The 20013-nt window shown below is 53.8% G+C and overlaps 1 protein-coding gene across 1 annotated transcript in view; it reads left to right on the forward strand.

Annotated features, from left to right (window-relative positions):
- The window catches only part of ABLIM3 (actin binding LIM protein family member 3), a 103541-nt gene extending 84345 nt beyond the window's left edge, over positions 1-19196 (forward strand). The window contains 14 exon segments of the mRNA XM_081034965.1: positions 424-579; positions 1972-2001; positions 2530-2659; positions 3365-3463; positions 4829-4876; positions 6682-6816; positions 8272-8336; positions 9586-9733; positions 10868-10897; positions 11473-11531; positions 13183-13247; positions 14455-14456; positions 14459-14535; positions 17139-19196. Of these exon segments, the coding sequence (XP_080891091.1) occupies positions 424-579; positions 1972-2001; positions 2530-2659; positions 3365-3463; positions 4829-4876; positions 6682-6816; positions 8272-8336; positions 9586-9733; positions 10868-10897; positions 11473-11531; positions 13183-13247; positions 14455-14456; positions 14459-14535; positions 17139-17252 (1158 nt within the window). The 3' untranslated portion in view covers positions 17253-19196.
- Positions 19197-20013: the final 817 nt, after the last annotated feature.

Raw genomic sequence — 20013 nt, forward strand, 5'->3', positions numbered from 1 at the left:
GAGAATGGGGTGTCCTCACTCTGGGGGGGTCAGACAGCACTCAGCGCCCAGGCTGTGTAGTTCAGGCTGGGTTCAACCCTACTGGCTACGTGGTACAAGTGGAAGAATGTTCTGCGTCTCGGTCTTCTCCTCTGGAAATGGGAATAATACTGACACTTCACAGAGGCATCCTGACTTGTGGAAGAGATAAATCCTAGAAAGCATAGGGCCTCACACATCATATGCGCTCAGCCAGTGTTGGCCCTGTTGGAATGGACGGCCTCTAAGACCTGTCTTATTCTAACCTGCTGTGAGTCTTCCATCCTCAAGCTTTGTTTTCAGTGGAAACGAGAAGCTCGTTCCCCCTGTGCCTGGATTTTGTCTCTTCTCTCCTTTCCCTCTTATCTTTCTACCTCTTTTTCTGTCCATTTCCCTCTTCCCCAGGCTAAAGTGGATAATGAGATCCTTAATTACAAAGACCTGGCAGCTCTCCCCAAGGTTAAGTCCATCTATGAGGTACAACGCCCTGACCTCATTTCCTACGAGCCCCATTCCAGATACACGTCTGACGAGATGCTGGAGAGATGTGGCTATGGAGAGGTATGGCGTCTCGCTCCTCTCTCTGTGGCTGTTGGAGGAAAGCAGGTCCCGTGAGGTCTCCAGTCTCCACCTTCACAGACACCTTGGCCCCTACAGTGATGGCCCCCAAGCTTTTTTAAACTGGAATTTATAGTCGACATTTAAAATTCAAGTGATTTCATCCAAAAATCTGGCATTTCTGGAAAAATTACAGTTGACCAGTATACAGTTGCACCAGTATTTCCACCATCTGGAGATGGGGAGCAGTGCCCCATTGTAGCCTGGACGTGGGCTTCCCGTTCTCCTGAGTCCCCCCCCTCTCCCTGAGCACCCCAACATTGAAGCCATGAACCTGTAACTACTATCACTGGACCTGTTGTTTTCCTTCTAGTAGAGACATCGTATCCACAGCCCCTGGCCATCATTCCCTGCCATGCTGAATGGCCATTCGGGTTTATAATCCCTGGTTAGCAGGTTCTTTGGCTTTCACATGCCAAACTCCTGGCCTCAGGTTGTTTGGAGAAGGATCCCTGGCCTGGGGGGCACAGACCCAAGTGCTTAACACTACTCCACCACGGTCCCCTTCCTCTCTAAAGGGATGGGGCTCCAATTGGTTTGACAGTCTAGTGCTGAGACTCTGTGGGTTCTGGCCCCTGAAATGGATCAGGAAAAAGTGACCAAATGTTTGCTGAAAGCTGATTCTCCTGAAGGCAGAGATGGCACACTGGGGCCCACAAGTCACAGCCAGCCCCCAGCTCACAAAATATCTTTTAAAAATGTAAAATAGTTTTCCACATTTAACCACTGGGAGATTTCACGTAAGAATCTGCATTTGTGACTTGTCTTGGAAAGTCAGGAAGCTGTGTTAACATTGGGCAGGTGTCCCAGCCTGGCGCTGACGTGCTGGACCCAGCAGCCCTCTGAGACCGGACATTCCATCTCCAGCTTGCCACACCACCCACTGGCCCAGCCCCCACAATGACGGCTTCAGCCTGGCCCTTGCTTGGCCCTACCTTTGGGTCCCCTGCCCTGGGCACTGTCCTCATGAACCACACAGGGGTTGGGAGCTGGTAGAGAGACAGGGAAATGACTCTGAGCTTGTGTTGGAGAAGCCCGGGTCCAGGTGAAGACCTTTCCACTTCCTCCCTAAGAGGCCCCAAGCCATCCGTTCCCTCTCTAGGCCTTGGGTTTCCCGTTTTCAAAAAGAGCATAATCTCAAGGTTTCCTACTACCTGTTAGCACTGCTGACATTCTGGAACTCTGAGTGAGGCTGTTATCTGGAGGGAGGTAGGTGAGGGGCAGCTGAGGCCCTCTCTTTGCTGAACCATTTAACTGCTCTCCATTCCTCTCTCTCACCCTCCTCTCTCTCCTTTCGCTCCTTCCACGACTGCCTTCAAACTCTTCGCTTCTAAGTCGCTGGGAACGTTATCTCCCTACTCCCAGGTAATTCAGCTGCTTTGGGAGACCTTTTATATAATTGTGTCCCTTTATGCTGACCAAGCAGACTCCTGATTTTACCCCCATCCCCACCCCCAGCCTCCCAAGGGGCCTGAGCCCTTGCCCCAGGTGCTCCCCCTAGGAGGACAGCATTAGGGAGACAGGAGCATGCCCTGGAGGAAGTGGCGGTGGCATAAAGGATAGCAGCTGCTGGGGGGGAAGCTCATGCACCCTTTCTACCCAGAGATAACCTCCAATGCTTCAGTGATCCTTAGCCAGGATTCCAGGGACCTGACCCACAGGTTCCATTTAGGGGCCTGTGAGTGATGGGTAGAGGCCCTGAAAATTCTCTGCAGCCTTCCTCGCGCTGTCTGTGTGTGGGATTCAGGGAGGGGGTCCCTGTATTCAGAAGGGCAGCACCATGCTTCAGCCCCTGGGATCCCAGATTCTGTCACTCGCCACCGGCCTACTAGACCCGTGGCCACAGACCCCCCTAACTGCTGGCCTTATTCACAGCGCCACTTCTTCCCCCAGGACATCTACGAGAACCTGGACCTCCGGCAGAGACGGGCCTCCAGCCCAGGATACATCGATTCCCCCACCTACAGCCGGCAGGGCATGTCCCCCACCTTCTCCCGCTCACCTCACCACTACTACCGCTCTGGTAAGGAAGAGGGAAGACCCCAAAGGGACGGGAAGAGCCAAGGAACGACACAGTAGCTTGGTGTCCCCAGCTGCCGGGGCAGAACAGGGCTTCCCTGAGACACCCATCACAGCATGGCCCTCTGCAGGCCTACGGCCATTCAGGTGACTGGCTAGCTGGACCTCCCTGAGCCCCTGCAGATGCCCTTGGCAGGAGAGAGGAAGAGAAGTCATGGGAAGATGGGTGATGAGCTGCTAGGAGGCGGAAGTGACAGGCAGCCCGGTGGCTCTGGCTGGAAGAAGACACTGCAGTCCTCATCGTTAGGCCTGCGCTGCCCCGAGGATAGAACCAGAGGACCAGAAATGGGCTGTGGCCTGGCCTCCACCCACAGCCCAGCCCCAGCCAAACTAGGCTGTCCACGGCAGCCCTGAGGTTAGGGGTAAAGGCGGCAGAGCAGTTAAGGGAAGGGCCAGGTGGGCAGGGGTGGGGCGAAGCTGTCTTCCTGAGGCTTGTGGAGTTGATTCCTACAACACACAGAATCTGACTTTGCTGGGAAGCAATAAAACAGCGTCAAGCCTGTTTCTGCAGACACGGTGCATGAACGCACAGCGGCCTCCCCACCTTCCCTGCTGTCATCACCTCACTGCTGCCGTAACTGCTATCGCGTTAATGCCTCTTTTCTCTGTGCCTCTGTTCTCTCTGGGGACCACTGCCTGCGTGCTCCAGGGCCCGAGAGTGGCCGGAGCTCTCCATACCATAGCCAGTTAGATGTGAGGTCCTCCACTCCAACCTCTTACCAGGCTCCCAAGCACTTTCACATCCCAGGTAGGCTGCCAGCCCGGAATTCCTGGCATGGGTGCATGCTCCATGGGGCGGCCAGGCACCCTGCACCGGCACAGAGCAGAAGCCGGTTCTTGGGGACCCTCCCTAACCAGTCACCTGCGCTAACCCACCCTCCAGCCCTGACACGTCTGTGGGCTTTAGTCCACCCATTGACAGGACCAGCCTTGGTCAGGACCACCAGGAAGCAGCCCAGGGAAGTGCCTCAAATGTCTAGGGGCCCTGATGGGACGTGGCAGAAACAAGGCTGAAAGTCAGGCGCTTTTACAGCAAAACTCTTGGGATTGAATCCCAATCCTGCTGCTTATAAGCTCGCAACCTCAGGCCAATCACTTAGCTTCTCTGAGCGTCTGTTATTCCTTCTGTACAGCCAGGCACTGTTTGGGGCCGTGAGGTTGCAACTGAGCTCAAACCAGCCCAGATCCTGCCTTCATGGTGTTTATGTTCTAAACACAGAGATCATCAATGAGTAAACAAATAAGTAAAAGGTTAATTTCAGGTAACCTTTTATTACCTGAATAAATATAATAAAATAGCGCATGTGATAGAGTGGGGTGGGGGAGGTTGGACGAGGTGAGGTGGTCACTGAGGGCTTCTTGGAGGCGGTGACATTGAGGCCAAAAGATGAGAAGGAACCAGGCTTGTGGAGATCCCGGGGGAAAGCATCCTGGCAGAGCAAACAGCAAGTACAAAGGCCCTGAGACAGTGAACTGGCAGTAGGCCAGTATGCCTAGAGGTCGTAAGCATGAGGGGGAATGATAGGTGACCTTGCAGGTATGATTTGGACAAGAACTCACCCTGAGTTACAGCAGAGCTGGGCCTGGACCAGTCTCCCACCTCTAAGCTCAGGTTTTCACTCCCCACTCACTTTTCCCCAGGAGCTTGTCCTGCTGTTTCATCTACCCCTTTCTCAGCTGCCCCAGAATGGTCCCATCCTGTCTGTTTTTGAGGGAGAGGGAGGGAGGTAATGCTGAGCCATGGCTGCAGCATTTTGGGGACTCTCCCATGGGATGAGGGGTGGCCGCCGGGTGGAGGCAGAAGCCACCTTCCTGCATGGGGCCCTGCTGAGCACGTGCCCACCCTGTGCTTGCATGCCCGCCATTCAAGCCCCAGGACCCTTCCTCAGCACCATTTGAATCCATCCATTCCTCTCCCCTCACCTTTCTTGGAACCTGATGATATTAGGTTGGAAGTTCAGCGCTGGAAGAGGAAGTCCACCAGGGGAAAGAAGGGGGACCCTTGGGAAAACTTGCTGACCATCTTTCTCTTCTGAGATCAACTGACCGACTCTGTCTCCTTTTCTCCTGTCTCTCTCTCCTCCCCGCTGTCCCTTCTGGGTCTGTCTGGCAGCTGGAGAAAGTAACATCTACCGGAAACCCCCGATCTACAAACGGCATGGTACGGTCAGAGGCAGAGAGGGCACGGCCAGGCGAGGGGAGGTGGCAGTTAACGTCTGTGCAAAGGGCTCTGCAGGAATCACCAAGAGGCTGCACCTCGGTCCTTATTGACTGCCCCTCCCCCCGTCACTCCAGGTGACATTGGAGAGGAATCTGGTGTCATTTCAAAAGAGCAAAGAAGGCCTCGTATCCCCTAAATCCTTTGCCACCATCTCCCCAACTGCCCCTTCCCTGCTGCCTGGTGTCCTAAGTTCCATGGTCAGAGGAACCCTTGTGAAATGAACGCACCCCAGAGAGGCGCTCCAAGGCCTTGATACTCAGTCACTCATCCCCGAGGCCTCTTCGTTCTCGCCGAGCACTTACGGAGCCTCAGTTGAATGAGCACATCCCTTAGCTGGGCACACAGAGGCGCAGCTGCCACCCTGTCAACCTCACATGCCTACGGGTGTAGGTGGCTAACAGGGGAGAGCACAGAACTGGTGGCACGTGGAGCCGGCGGAAGCAGCCCTGAGCTGGCGGAGGGGAGGTACAAGTATGAATAGTGGCTCTGGGTGCGTAAGACCCAATAATTTAGACAAATGTCCTCAATTTTGGAGGGGGCTGGGCGGGGGTCCAGGTGAGTCAGAGCACGGGTGCGTCTATGTGTGGCTGTAGAGGACACGCCACGTGCCCCATGTAGCCACAGAAAGGCACCAACCCTGACAAAGGTAGTTTGACTTTATAGCCAGAAAAGGCCCCCAGGTTTCAAGCCCCTCAGGACTGCGTGGGACGTTGCAGAAGGCTGAGAGAGGCAGCACCAAGCAGGGAGTCGGGGGTGGAGGTGGACTGAGTTGATAAGAGGGCGGACGAAGGCTGAATGAGGTTGGCAGGGCTGGCAGGCGCTGCCCAGGACCCATCAAAGGGAACCGGAAAGCTTGGCAGTGCTGCTGGGGGAGGGGCACAGCCTGGAGCTGGCCGAGAGCCACCCCAGGACCCTCTGCTGCCGTGACTGCGCGGCCTATAAGTTTGTCGCTATGGCTTCTCTCCTCAGAACTTACCTTGAAGCCCTGCACGTTTCCCCAGCCCTCTCTCTGCCCTTGTCAGGCTCTTGCCAGTCTTTGGGATGTGCTCAAGTTAGCTCCCTACGATAGGTTTGATGGTCACCCCATATTGTGGGCCTTACGTGGAAGCTTGAAGCTGGATGGCAGCTGAGCCAACAGACCAATGCTGATACAGATGAGGAAACTGAGGCAGAAAGGGGAAGGACCTGCCCAGTGTTACAACTGCGTCAAGTGGCAGGCTGGGAGCAGAACCCAGGCCCTTTGGGTCATGGAGTCTCCCCAAGCGGATGTGGCATTACAGTGCGAGGCGGACCTGCCTCAGCACGCAGCACGACCCTGCATGCCAATTCCCACCTAGACGTGGCTCGAGTCCAAACAAGGCAGGCGTCTAGAGGGCGAGGGAGGGAAGGGCAAGGGCTCACCTGGGACATGTCTGATCTTACTTGGAGGAGCCACGGCCTCAGTGTTCACTTAGTCCGTGGGACGTGGCAGAAGGAACCCTGAGCGGGGTCTGATCCAGTTCTGGTCTAACTTGCTGTGTGGTCCTGAGCAAGCCCCTTCCCTCTTTAGTGTTCAGATTCCCAGCTGGCAAATGTGGGCCCTGGTCTCAGTGTTTTTCCATTTCCCATGCTCCGTGTCCCAGACCCTCGCCTCGAAGTAGCCTCACTCCCCTGGGCCGCAGCCTGGCTGAGACGGGAAAGAGTGTACAGGACACTCTTCTGGGGCACGCTGCCTCCCTGGAGCTTTCGCTTTGGGTCCTTTGCAGGTGACCTGTCGACAGCAACCAAGAGCAAAACAAGTGAAGACATCAGCCAGGCCTCCAAGTACAGTCCAGCCTACTCGCCAGACCCCTACTACGCTGCAGAGTCTGAGTACTGGACCTACCATGGGTCCCCCAAAGGTAGTGTACCTCACAGGGCAGCCAAGGCCAGAGCCCTGTCACCTGCACCAGGGACACGGGGGGCCAGGACAGTCACCCACCCCTTCACACGTTCATTTATTCATTTGGCAGACGTGTTGAAGGCCAGCCATCAGCCCTAGGGAGACACTGGGAAGCTCCCTAGACCAGGGCCTTGCCCCGTGGAGGAGATGTGGATCCTAACTGGAAAGGGAGAGCTGATGACAGGGGCATGCTGCCAGCCTAGAAGATGACACAAACTTCTCAGATGCAGGGACTCAGCTGCCGTAGGAAGGGTAGGGAGGAAGTAGCCAACAGAGAATAGAAACACATCTGCCGAGACTCAGGATGGGAGTGGGTTCCATTGGAGGAAAGGAAAGGCTGGCAGCTTAACCTTGAGCTCCGGGGGCAGGGGGCGGGGCAAGAAGGATGAGGGCCCAGATCCCATGGGGCCCTGTCGGGTAAGGTAAGGATCTGGGTCTTTATCCTAAATAGTAGGAAGCCATTAAAAGTGGTGACCTGATCAGATTTGTGTTTTTAAGAGACCACTGGGCTGTATGGTAGAAAATGGTTTGGAGGATTGAAAAGATAGGATGTAGGGAGATGGAAGGCTCTTGTAAGCACGCTGGCCAGAGCTCTTACTGGTCCTCAATGTGCCGTCCCACCCAACCAGGCATCCCCGGCTGTTTTTCTTCAAGTATGTAGAGGAATTTTCACCAAGTACCATTTTGATTCAGTACACACTTCTACTAATTAAATGTCCATTCTGAGGAGCTGAGATGTCCTCCTTCCCCATCCTCAAAGAATTCTCTATTTAAAAAGGAGATGAGACACCAGCACAACTCTGACCCAAAGTGGACAGTGATCAGTGTCCACGAGAGATATGTTTTCGGAGGCTGCACAGGCGGGAGAGCTTCCTGAGGGGAGAGGGCGACTCTTAGATGAGACGGTTTCAATCACACACACACACACACACACACACACACACACACACACACACACAAGAAAAGAAATGGATCTAGGTGTGGATGGACATCCACAGGACTTGTCCCTGGGTTGGGTGGTGCTCCATTCTCAGGCTGACTCTGCCCTCATCGTGGCAAGATCGGCTCCAGCAGCTACAGGCTGACCTCCTCCGCTTGACAGAAGGAGGACTTGTCTGTCCCACCAACGCCAAGCTAAGCCCCAAGGCCACAGCTTGTTAGCTCTGTTGGGCAGTCAGCGTCACGTGCACCTCACAGCCCAAGAATGGGCGGGGATGCTGGGCATCTCCACGCAGGGGGACCCGTAGTGGGGCGGCAGTTCACCACGTGCCCTGGTGTGGGTCACTCAGCTAGAAAGTGGTGACGCCAAAAGGAAGCCCCCACCCGTCTGGGCTCTACTGCCCTCGCACCCTCTCCCCAGAGCAGGCGGAGTGGGGAGCACACGCCCACGCTGATCCTAGCTGTCTTTTGACAGTGCCCCGAGCCAGAAGGTTCTCGTCTGGAGGAGAGGAGGACGATTTTGACCGCAGCATGCACAAGGTGAGCAAGCCACAGCACTGAACGAGACGCTTAGATGGTATGTTGCTGAGGATATTTTCATGTGCAAGTGACAGAAACCAAATTCAAACTCACTTATGATAGGAAAAAAAGGAATGTACAGTTTGGCATAACTGAAAAGTCCAATGGGAGGATTAATTCAGGTTTAACGAGATCCCGCTGCTTAAAAAACGGGCATCAGGAGATTCTTCTCTCTTGGCTCCGTGCCGGCTTGCCTTTGCGTGGCCTCATGCCCAGGCAGGTTCTTCTCGTGAAGTGGCAAGTGAGTGCCAGCAACTCTCATGCATAGCTGGTGGGAATGGAAAGTGGTGCCATTGCTGGGGAAAACGATTTGGTGATTCCTCAAAGAGTAAAATGTGGAAGTACCCTGTGACCCAGCAATTTCCCCTCTAGCTATATACCCAGAAGGGTTGAAAACTGGCACCCAAACAAAGACAAAGACACACATATCCATAGCAGTACTATTCCCAATAGCCAAATGGTGGAAACAGCCCCAATGTCCACCAACTCACGAGTGGATAAAAAATGTGGCCTATCCATACAATGGAATATTATTCAGCCATCAAAAGGCATGGAGTTCTGATACGAGCCCCAATGTGGATAAACCTCAAAAACAGGCTGTTTGGTGAAAGAAGCCAGACACGAAAGCCCACAAATTGTACGGTTCCATTTACACGAAATATCCAGACTCGGTAAGTCCATAAAGACAGAACAGAAATGGGTGATTCCCAGGGACTGAGAGGAAAGGGATGTAGGGAGTGACTGCTGAAAGGGTACAAAGTCGTTCTGAGGGCTGGGACTAGATAAAGGTGGTGCCACTGAACTGCTCAGTTTCAAATGGTTAAGTCTGTGTCATGTGAATTTCACCTCTCTAAAAACAATTTGAGGGGGAAAAGATGGGTGCCAGCGACTCCAGCAAGAGCCCCGTGGAAGTCTGTCATTGGCCCAGCTGGAGCCCCCTGCCCATCATGGAGCCGATCACCGTGGCCAGGGCAGTGCAGGCCTGTCACGCGCCAGGCCTGCTTTTTGGGCCCACCATTAGCCCCACCCAGACCACAGGAGCACTTGCAAAAGAGAGATGAAGTCCCAGAGGAAAATGCCGGTGCTGCAGGAGGGAGGCACTGGCAAGGCGGGAGCGAGAGGCCGATTACTCAGCTTTCCCCAGCCTGTCCCATTGCATGCTCCCGCTTCCTTCTGACTTCATCATGCTTCTCCCCCCCCCACCTCCCAGCTCCAGAGTGGAATTGGCCGGCTGATTCTGAAGGAGGAGATGAAGGCCCGGTCCAGCTCCTACGCAGATCCCTGGACCCCACCCAGGAGCTCCACCAGCAGCCGGGAGGCCCTGCACACCGCCGGCTATGAGATGTCCCTCAATGGCTGTAAGCACTGCTCTGGAGGTGTGCCGGGGTGGGCGCTCTTCGCTCCCCATCCATCAGGGACTCTGAACTCCTACGGCCTCGCCAGGGTCTAGAAGGCAGGCTTGGTGAGGGGCTGAGTGGGGCACTGAGTAAGCCCACGCTCTGCCTGAGCAGTCACGTCTGCTGCTTGGGGGCATCTGAAGCCGTGACTTGCAGTCAGGTTCAATGTGAACAAAAACGTCTTCTAACCGTAGGAAGGGCTCAAAGATACAAGGGGCTGCCTCTTGAGGTACCGAGCCTCCCGTCACTGGAGGGACACAAACAGAGGCTTGCTTCCCACCTGTGGCCCTGAGAGCCTCTCGCTGTAAGCTCCTCCCCATTTCTACTTGCAAACAGGCTCTGTCTGCCCCCTCTCTTGCTTACCCCTGTGGGAGTCAGGCCTGCCAGGAAATTCTAGCTCAAGTCAATACTTGATGGATAATGACCTTGCAAGGAAAATCCCCTGGACATACTTGCCCGTACTTGATGGATAGTAACCTAGTTGAGAATAACCACCCTGAGTCTAGGTGAGACTGCAGAAGATGGGGATGGGGACGATGATAAAGCCAGTTTTAGTCAGCACTGTGTGCGTGGCAGGCACTGTACTAGGACCTTTCTCTATTCTATCCTGTACGCTCTACAGTCACCCTATAAAGGAGACACTCTCCCTCCCCACTTTACAGATAAGAAAACCAAAGCATGAATAAGTAGCCGATAGAAGTTAGGTACCTACGGATGGCAGGGCCAGGATAAACTGATAAGCCTGGTTCCTGTTTGACCGCTGAGAGGCAGGTTTTAACCCCTGCCTCAGAGCTCCGTGCAATGCACCACCGATGCTGCTCAAAATTCAGTTGCATTCAATGGCATCTATGCAGCAAGTGTCACAGGGCACCTGCTACGTGCCAGGTGCTGGGCTGAGAGTTGGGCGGGGAGGGGGTTGGGGTGCAGGTGCAGCAACTGGAAACTGGCCAGTGGGGAAGGAGGCAGTGAAAGAGGCCCCTCCTCCCCACCAGCCGGGGTGGTCTGGATACGGAGTCTTGTCTGTGTGTCCCCATGATCTGTCCACCATGTCTGTCTGTGCCCATGCACACTGATCTTGCCTCTTCTCTCTTGCAGCCCCTCGGTCCCACTACCTGGCTGACAGCGGTACGTTCTGCCCACCCTACCTTCAGTCCATGGTGTCCTGTGAGGGCCACACCTGAGTCAGCAGCAGGTCCCCATGGCTGTGATGGCCATACAACATGGATGGCCCAGCGCTGCCTCACATAGTCTGCCCCGTTTGTTTGTCACATAGTGGACCTGTTTTGGGTTCTGGAACCAGGGTTGCCACGCCCAGCAGCTCCCAGAGAGAAGAAAGAGCATGCATCTCTTCCACCCCGGTGGGAACTTGTCTGTCTAGGTTCTGAGCTGAACTCCAGTTCCCAGGCCTTCGTCCAGAGCCACCCTGTGGTCTGGACAGGAGCTCATGGTAGGAGACTAGACGTGTGCAGGAGACCGTGTGAGTGGGGGCTTTGGAGAGGCCTAGGATTCTCCCAGGGTGAGGCACACCTAAGAGGGCCATTTGCAAGCCTGGAGAGCCGTGGGAGGAGCCGGTGGTCTCCGGCTACAGCCTCTGCCCCCAGGGTTGGGGACTCATATTGGCCATTTGCAGACAGATGACCACAGGGAGAGGGGGCCTCCAGCTTGGGGCTCCTAGTAATTGTTTTGCTCCTTCTTTTCAGATCCCCTCATCTCCAAGTCCGCTTCCCTGCCCGCCTACAGAAGAAACGGGCTGCACAGGGTAAGAGAGGCTGTGTGGGGACACTGTCCCCTGGTGCAGTGGCTCACTGTCGTGGTGCTTATGGCGATTCCTTAGGGGTGAAACCTGGACAAAGGCTTGGAGCTAGAGGAGGGTTAATGGAAGGAACCCAAAGGCAATGCTTGCTCTCCTCCCATGGCAGGAGCTGGCGAAAGCCAGGCACTGTGCTAAGCACGTTACAAGCACTAACTCATTTACCCTGCAAGATAGTTACTATTATTATCCCTATTTTGTGGATGAAGAAATAAATGGAGGCACGGAGAGGTGAGGTGACTTGCTCAAGTTCTCACACCCGTAAGTGTAGAGCCAGGACTCGAGCCCACAGCCCACACCTGATTGCCTGCTCCACGCACCTGACATGGCTGGGAGCCTTCTGAGCTCTTTGACGGCCTGCAACAGAAAACCTTCATGGAGGCAGTGAGTTGGTTTAAGGACCAAAGGGGAATGCAAACTGCGTCTTGTTAGCAAGAGGAGAGCTGCGCCACTAAATGGGGAAAAGCAGGGAAATTGAGGCAGATGTTTACTAACTGAGCACGTACTAAGTGCCAGGCACTGCTCTAGGTGCCAGGGGTCCTGCAGTGAATGAAGGTGCTGCTCCCAGGGAGCTCAAGTCCTAGCTGGGGAGACAGACAACCAACACGTAAAGGTATGATCTGATATCAGGTGGCAGACCACAAAGCTAGATGGGAGGGGCAGAGGACGTCAGCGAGGGGCGGATTTAAGCAACAGCCTGAGTGCGCAGAGGACCTCACTGCTCGAAGGCCAGCAAGAGCCATCCAGATGGAGGGAAGCACAGTGTCAGAGTCCTGGGCAGGGAGGAGGCACGGCCGGCATGGAGGGAGCATGGAGAGGAAGCCAGACGGGGACGTCAGTTGGGCCCCGCACCCTGGTCAGGACCTCAGAGGGTCTCCCGTAGCTACGCTGCATGACGTGACTCGGAATCTAATGGAATCCCTCCAGCTGCTGTGTGGAGTAGAGACCACAAAGGGAGGCACGGAAGTAGAAGCCGTACACCTGTCAGGAGCACACAAAAGGGCTCGGAGCCCCACTGGGGAATGGTGGCCGGTGCCAAGAAGCCTGTCCTCAGCACGCTCAGAGCCTGGGCATTCATTCACATCACTTAGTAATCGAAAGCCTTTGATAGATGCCAGGCCTGGCTGTGGGTGCCTGGAATACATCAGTGACCAAGCGCGACAAAGACCCTGCCCTTTGGAGCATCTGTTCTTGTAGGGAGAAACAGAAAGCAAGTAGTAAATAGGAAGCACGTCCAATTATATAGACTGTGGAAGGTAGTAAGTGCTATGGGGGAAAAGGGGAAAAGTTAAGTAGGATTTGGGGGTTGGGGTTTTAGGGAGGGGGCAACTTTCATTTTCAGATAGCATTGCCAGGGTAGATCAGATGAAAGAAAGGATGAGATGAATTCACCAGTAAATGAGTATTTGTTGAGTGCCTACTATATGCCGGGCCTGGGCACTAGGGTTATGGCAGTGAGTTCAGTCATCCCAACATGGGCCTGAGGCTGTGTGAGGCCCCAAGCTCCCCAGCCCCAGGGCATTTTCTGGAGTTGAGTGAGAACTTCAGGGAGGCAGAGGTGAGCGTGCCTCAGGCCAGCCTGGCTCTGTCGCCCCTGCAGACACCTAGCGCAGACCTCTTCCACTACGACAGCATGAACGCCGTCAACTGGGGCATGCGAGGTGAGTGCGGCCTCCTGGGGACACGCAGGGACTGCGCACAGCTGTGGCTTGACCCTCAGCAAACGATGGCCCCTCACTGGGCTCTGTCCAAACCCAAGTTCCCACTGCCTTTCGCTTCCCATTCATTCCCTGCCCCCCTTCCCTCATCCTCCCAAGTCCCTGGCCTTGGGTGGTTGCCAAGCCATCTGTCCCATCTGGGCCCCCAGAGCCACCGGCGAGTACTGTGGTCCCGCTACTGCTGAGCTGGACTTGCCTGCCAGCCCCGGAGGCAGGAAAAACCCACTCCAAGCCAAATGCACGTTGTTCCCAGCAAAAATTCCCTGAGCGTTGGGCTGTCTGCCAGCGATGTTCTCCCGGCAGCTTCCACCAGCTCCTACATGCAGGCTCAGGCAGGAGGGCAGCCCACCTCAGAACTTGGAGAATCACCCCTGCGATGGCGGGGGGAGCCCATGTGCTTCACGAGCTCAGACTCATTTCTGTTATAAATATCTCAAAAGTCAGTTTTTCCCCAAAAAACTGGATCAGCTCCACCCCTATCTCCAGCCAGCCAAGGTGCTCATCCCAGCCTTGATTTGAGATGCTGTCAGCAGGAACAGGGTCTTTAAGACAGAAAGCAGTGTGGTGATGCAAAGCGAAGACCGACGCGTTCCCGTTTGTGTATGTCTTTTCTCTCTACAGAGTACAAGGTAAAGGAGACACATAGACCCGGGGCTCTCTGAGACACTGGGAGCCACTACACTGGGGACCAGCCAGAGGATGACAGCACTGTCTGGACAGGAAAGGGGACACTGATAAATCACCCCACGGTCCTCTTCGGGCCCGCATTTCCTTGGTCCACTCTCCCTGAACCCTTCCCATCTCTTGCCTCCTGAAATCAGAGAGTCCCCCAGGGACCTCAGAGACTTTCTGGGGGCTTCCCAATCAGCAGATATGAGACATGTACATTCAGGAGGTCTTGTGCCCACATTAATGCCAAGTGCCACCAAGCTTATTCCTAAGCAGTATTAGGGGACTCTGGGCCTTGCCCTTTGGGAAAAGGTAGCTAAAGGCTGCCAGGTAACTCCAAGGAGGGCAGACCCAGCCCTTCCTCCGGATTTTAACCTCTGGCCCTTTTTGGGTAGAGGAAGGAGCCCCGCCACAAAATGTGGCTGACGGGACAGCCCATCCCCTCACCCAACCTGCAAAGCCCCACTCTTGTTCTTTCCGCGTAGATCTACCCTTATGAACTGCTGCTGGTGACCACAAGGGGAAGAAACCGACTGCCCAAGGACGTGGACCGGACCCGTTTAGAGGTAAGTGTAGAAAACTGAGCAGGACGGATCCCAGAAATTGCCTGGTCTCCCCCAGCTCTGGAGAGACAGGTGGAATGGATGGCTTTAACGTCACACAGCTTGTTGCAAGAGCAGAGCCTAGCCCCGTCTCCTTAGCCCAGGTCTGTTGCCTGATGTTCTCTGTGCCTCCTCAATGCAATTAGAATCGGTGCATATCCCCCCTGCGGCTTCTGCAGACGTAAGAGCACTAGATTTGGTGCCTGCTCTCTGAAGCCTGTAGCCTGCTTGGTAAGAAGAAATGCAGCGCTGGTGTTACGCAGGATTGTACGGAGAACCAGTGCTGTGAGCAGAAGGATAGGGAGGCAGCACTGTGCAGAAAGTAACAGCACAGTATGTCTTGAGTCAGACTCCCAGGTACCAGTCCCGATGCTGCCATCCCTAGGTGGGCATCTTGGCCAAGCGACAAACTCTCTGAACTTTAGTTCTCTCCTCTGTGAATTGGGGTGGTTGGCTTGCTTTCCCTCAAGTTGCCAACTGACATAATGATACACAAGGCGTCGTTGGCATCGAGCCTGGCAGTGTCCTGGGTATAAGTACATAGCTGTTATTCAGTCCTTAGTGTGATTGCTGTTATTCAGCAAAGACCACCAAGGCTTGGTTGGATGACACAGGCTTCCAGCAAGAGGAAGGATTTGGCGGGACTTTGAAGATGGGAAGGTTTGGATGGGTGGAGAGAAGTAAGAGAAGGTCATGAGCAGTGAGAACCACATAGATAAAGGCGCAGAGGTGGCCTGCGCATGGCATTGGGCTTTCAAGAAGCCCAGTACACTTGGCGTGGAGTTCCATTCCCTAGTTCCCTCTGATCCAAGAGCACGCTCTGCCTGGTCCACCCCAGGGTCTCTCCCTGCCACTCCCTCTCCCAGGAATGCCCCTTCCATCTCGCCAGCTCCCTCCCTCCTCAGGGTTCCATTCTAGTGATGCCTGTGCTCCAAACCTCCCGGAACATTCCCCAGGATGAGTCATTCACCTCTTCCTCCAGCCTCCCCCAGCCCTCTGTCCCGAGTGCAGATCCATTTCCACTTCCTCCCAGACACTGTGTGCTGTCGACCACGTGGCCTGCACTGGGAGAGGTGGCAGGAAATGTGTGTGCATTGAATGAAGGCTTCTGTGGGAGGAGGCTCTGACACCTTGGGACGGACATGTCTCCCACCCTGACGTGACTGCGGAGGAATTCACGCGCAGTCGGGGGTGGGGCAGTAGGAGGGGATGCGCGTGGCCCGAGGAGCTCTGTGAGTCCTTCCAGCTCTCGCGTGCTGGAGTAGCACAGAGGACGAGGATGGCTCTGCCCGCGTTGGTAACAAGGGCCTCCTTTCCCTGTCTAGTGCTGAAGGGGACAGCTCCCATAGCAGCTCAGTGGAGCACCAGCCTTAAGGGATGGCAATTCTCAGGAACCTGATTCGCCTGGGAGGACCCATTGCGCTCCTCCATCCTCAGGACACCCAGAAGCTCAGACCAGGGAGGCTCAACCTTCCCTCAGCATCAGAATCACCCAGCGAGCTTTATAAAAATACCAGTACGGCTCCACACTAGACCAATTAAAGTGCAATCTGGGGAAGTTGCTCAGGCATCAGCATGTTTCAGAGACTCATAGGAATGTCTAACGTGTAGCCTGAGCTGAGAACACTGGGCTAGAGACACTGCCCAAGCCCCTGCACCAGTTCAGTTATGGGACTAAACTGACTCAATTAGCTAATATAATTACTACCAACAGGTCATCTCAAGGATTCCAGAAAGTTTTCAGGCAGGCTATGTATCATATAGTTTTCTCTTAAAACAAAATCTTAAATTTTATTCTGAAAAATTTCAGAACTCCAGAAAAGATGCAAGAATAATAAAATGAATATCCATCTACCCTTCACCTAAATGCACCAGTTGTTAACATTTTGCCACATTTTAAGTGCCATATATTTCTAACTCTAAAAGCGTTTGGCAATGTATCAACTTTCAAGACTGCATGGAAGGGAGAGAGGGAGGGCAGTCAGAAGGGGTAGGGGGCACCCTGCTCTGGAAGGCAGAACAATGTTTCATTATATGCCATGTTGGGTTTCATATAAGAAAGAGATGAATGGACACGGCAGTGGGTGGAGAAATATGAACACTAATTCTTTTCACTGGCGGAGGAGCAGCCATCTAGATCATTTGTAAAAATAGGAATAAGAGGAAATATACCCTAACGTCTTAGCCATGCCTCCTTTTACTCACAAAGGAGTGTGTAACCCATACACACTCCTGAACACAGGATGAATGCACGGAGCAGGGAGGCAGAAAGGTCAGGTCAACTAGGATACACGAGGGGCACTTAGGGGAAGCTGAAGGCCCACCTGAAACTTGAGCGAAGGCAGTCTCTCCAGCCAGACCAGCTACAGAGGTCCGTCCGAGGAAACATTCATTCATGCATTCATCCATTCAACAAACGTTCATCTCACACCCTCTGTGGGCCAGACGCCATGCCAGGCACAGTGCATCCAGGGGAAACATACAGGGACTGTTCCTGCCTACACCCGCTCCCAGTCTTCACCTCACATCTTCAAGCTCTTTCCTCTCTGTCCCCTCCCACCTTTCAGCGCCACCTGTCCCAGGAAGAGTTCTACCAAGTCTTCGGCATGACCATCTCTGAGTTTGACCGGCTGGCACTCTGGAAGAGGAATGAACTGAAGAAGCAAGCCCGGCTGTTCTAGGCAGAGGCTCTATAAATATATATGCATTTATATAAAGATATATGTAAAATCTCTATACTGAAGCTCGGTATAATCCTCTTGTGTAATGGGACACGCTGCCTGCCATGAGACTTGCTTTTCTGTACTGTCAGGCAAGCCCACGTCATCCAGATATTTTTATGCTCCCTACTTTATCTTTTCTAAGTGCAATGGGGTTTGGGAAGGGATTTGAGGGGACTCCCATCCTTTTACTGGGGATCCTTTTTATACTGAAACAGCTGTCCTAACTTGAGTCCCCCAAGGTCCAACCCTCTTTCGAGGTGCTTGAAGAAGTCTCTTCTCTCTGCTTCCTCGCTCTTTCCCCAGTCTCCAGGGCGGATACTGACCATGCAGTTTTCACATCTTACTGGCCCCACAGGGGCCTCCCATGGGAGGGTCCACGCGCAATCTCCCAGAGTCACCAAGTACCTTCAAAAGCCCTGCCCTTAGGAGCTGGTGCTCTGGGATGGTGCAGTTAGCAGTGCGGGCCTCGGGCCGACTCCTGAGAGCAGTAAACAGTAGTGGACATGGCCTTGGCCTCTCCTCAGCTCTGCAGTCCTCTCCTGTCCTTGATCCTAACCTCTCCCTGGTCCAAATGTGCAACTCATAGTAGGAAAAGAAAAGGCACTTCCTTTCCCTGCTCCCTTCTGACTGATCCCTTTGCCGGGCTGCAGTGTGGGGAACCAGAGGAAAGGAGTGGGAGCGAGAGGCAGGAGACAGAGCAGGGCGCCTGTTAGAACTGGAGCTGCAGGACCTCTTGGGATGCTCTTCTCTCCCTCATCCCGCACCTCCTGACCCTGCCCCGTTTGGAGGAAAGGCCCATTGCTGCAGCCGGTATTCTTCAGCCTTACTACAATCTATGTGCCTGACAACTCAACACACCACAGGGCTAACGTTCCCACCATAGGTCCCACTGAACAAGTGGACAGACAACTCCTAACACCCCTCTGAAGGCAAGATTGGCCATGTTCCAAAGAAAGGTCCCTGGTCCATGCCTGCTGCTCGCTGGCCGGCAGGACAACCTAACCAGTCCCCGACTCCCACGGCATAGTTAGCCAGGTTTTGTAGGGAAAATTTTCTGAAGAATGGCTGCTTAGGAGATTCCAAAGTGAAGCGTTGGCCAGCACCACTCATGATGATCCTGGATTTCCCCAGTGGCTGCTTTTCCTGCCTCCGTTCCTTCCGGAACAGGGGTGAAAGCTTAACCTTCTCTCCTCCCCTTTCCAAACCTTCTACCCTGAGTTGGCAATGTGTGGTGGGGTCCGTTCCTTCCTGGAGATGACTTGAAGTCTTGGAGGGAAGATGAAGAGCTAGAAATGAGAATGAGGACTCTCAGGAGGCGAGAGACGTGACGCGGCAAGTGGAGAGCGGACTTCAACACACCCTCACAGCACCTGCCGATGTATACTGAGCACTGGGTGGGGGAGGGCGCGGGGACACTGGGACGACCAACGTGGGCCCTGGTCTGGGGGGCATGCGTGCCACCAGTGGTGTCATCCGCATGGATTCAAACATGGTAGATGGAAGACCGTTTGGGGGGACGGCATGAGAAAGTGGGTGTGACGTTACTAAAAAGCATGTGCGGTCGTGCAGATGAAGGAGAGCTTGGTGGAAGAGATCGCAGTGGGGCAAAGTTCAGGGAGGGTCCCTGTGAACCGGGAGGAGACTACAACTTGAAAGGGTTCTAGGCTGAGCGGCTGGGAAGGAGGACTAATATGCTCTCGTTTAAAATGCCACCCCTCTCTGTAACTTCTCTTTTTGGCCAATGTCTTTCAACTGTCCTGACCCTTTAGGAAATGCCCCCAGCCAGTCACAATCGTGGAAACTGCCTCATTATCACCTGTTAAGAACTTGGCAAGATTTGGAGGGCTTTTGTTACTGTTGTTGCATATTTTTGTTTCCCATAAAAGCACATGATTTCAACCCAGACCTGTGTCCTTCTGTTGTTTGTAGTGTGAGTGGAAATGAGAGACATGGGAAGAGACTAAATCAGGTACATTTTTTCAGAATAAGAGTCTAGAGAGCAGCTCTCCCTTGGCCTCAGTTTCTCCTGTAAAATAAGAAAATTTGACGAAGTGAGTCTCACCCAGATTGGTGCCTGCAGAACACGGGCGTCCTGCAAAATGGTCAGGATGGTGCCGCAACAAATAAGATTCTGTGATCAGGGATTTGGTCTCTTTCACTAATCCCCAAAAAGCAAGTTGACCAGCTTTATTTGTGAAGCAAGGAAGTAAAGGCTTCTCTTAAAAAAGAAAATCTGTGATCAAAAAATAATAACAAGGATAGTAATAGATCCTCATGATTAAGTACCAACAATGAGCCAAGTTCTGTGCTGAGGACTTTACACCCCCCCATTTCATTTCAGCTTCTGTAACAACCCAAGAGGAAGCCATATTCTTATCTCTGTCTCATAGATGAGGAAACAGCTTTAAAGAGGATGTGTAATTACCGTGGTGGAGCCAGAAACCAATTCCAGCCTGTCAGACTAGAGACATCAGCTTATCCACTCTTACCAGTGGATGTTTTCAGCTCTACGTAAAGAGCGCCCTCTTAAAAGTGGCTGGAACAATGAGGACACGGATTATCTCGCACAACCAAGAAGCCCAGGTGCAGGGCTAGGCAATTAAGCAGCTCAGTGATGCCGTCGGGAGCCTAGGTGTTTCGCATCTCTTCACTCCACCGTCCTCAGTACATTGGCTTGTGTCCTCAGGTGTGACTCCTCACATTTACGAACGGCTGCTGT

This window comes from Rhinolophus hipposideros, assembly GCF_964194185.1.
Source record: "Rhinolophus hipposideros genome assembly, chromosome: 23".
Classification (NCBI taxonomy): Eukaryota; Metazoa; Chordata; class Mammalia; order Chiroptera; family Rhinolophidae; genus Rhinolophus; species Rhinolophus hipposideros.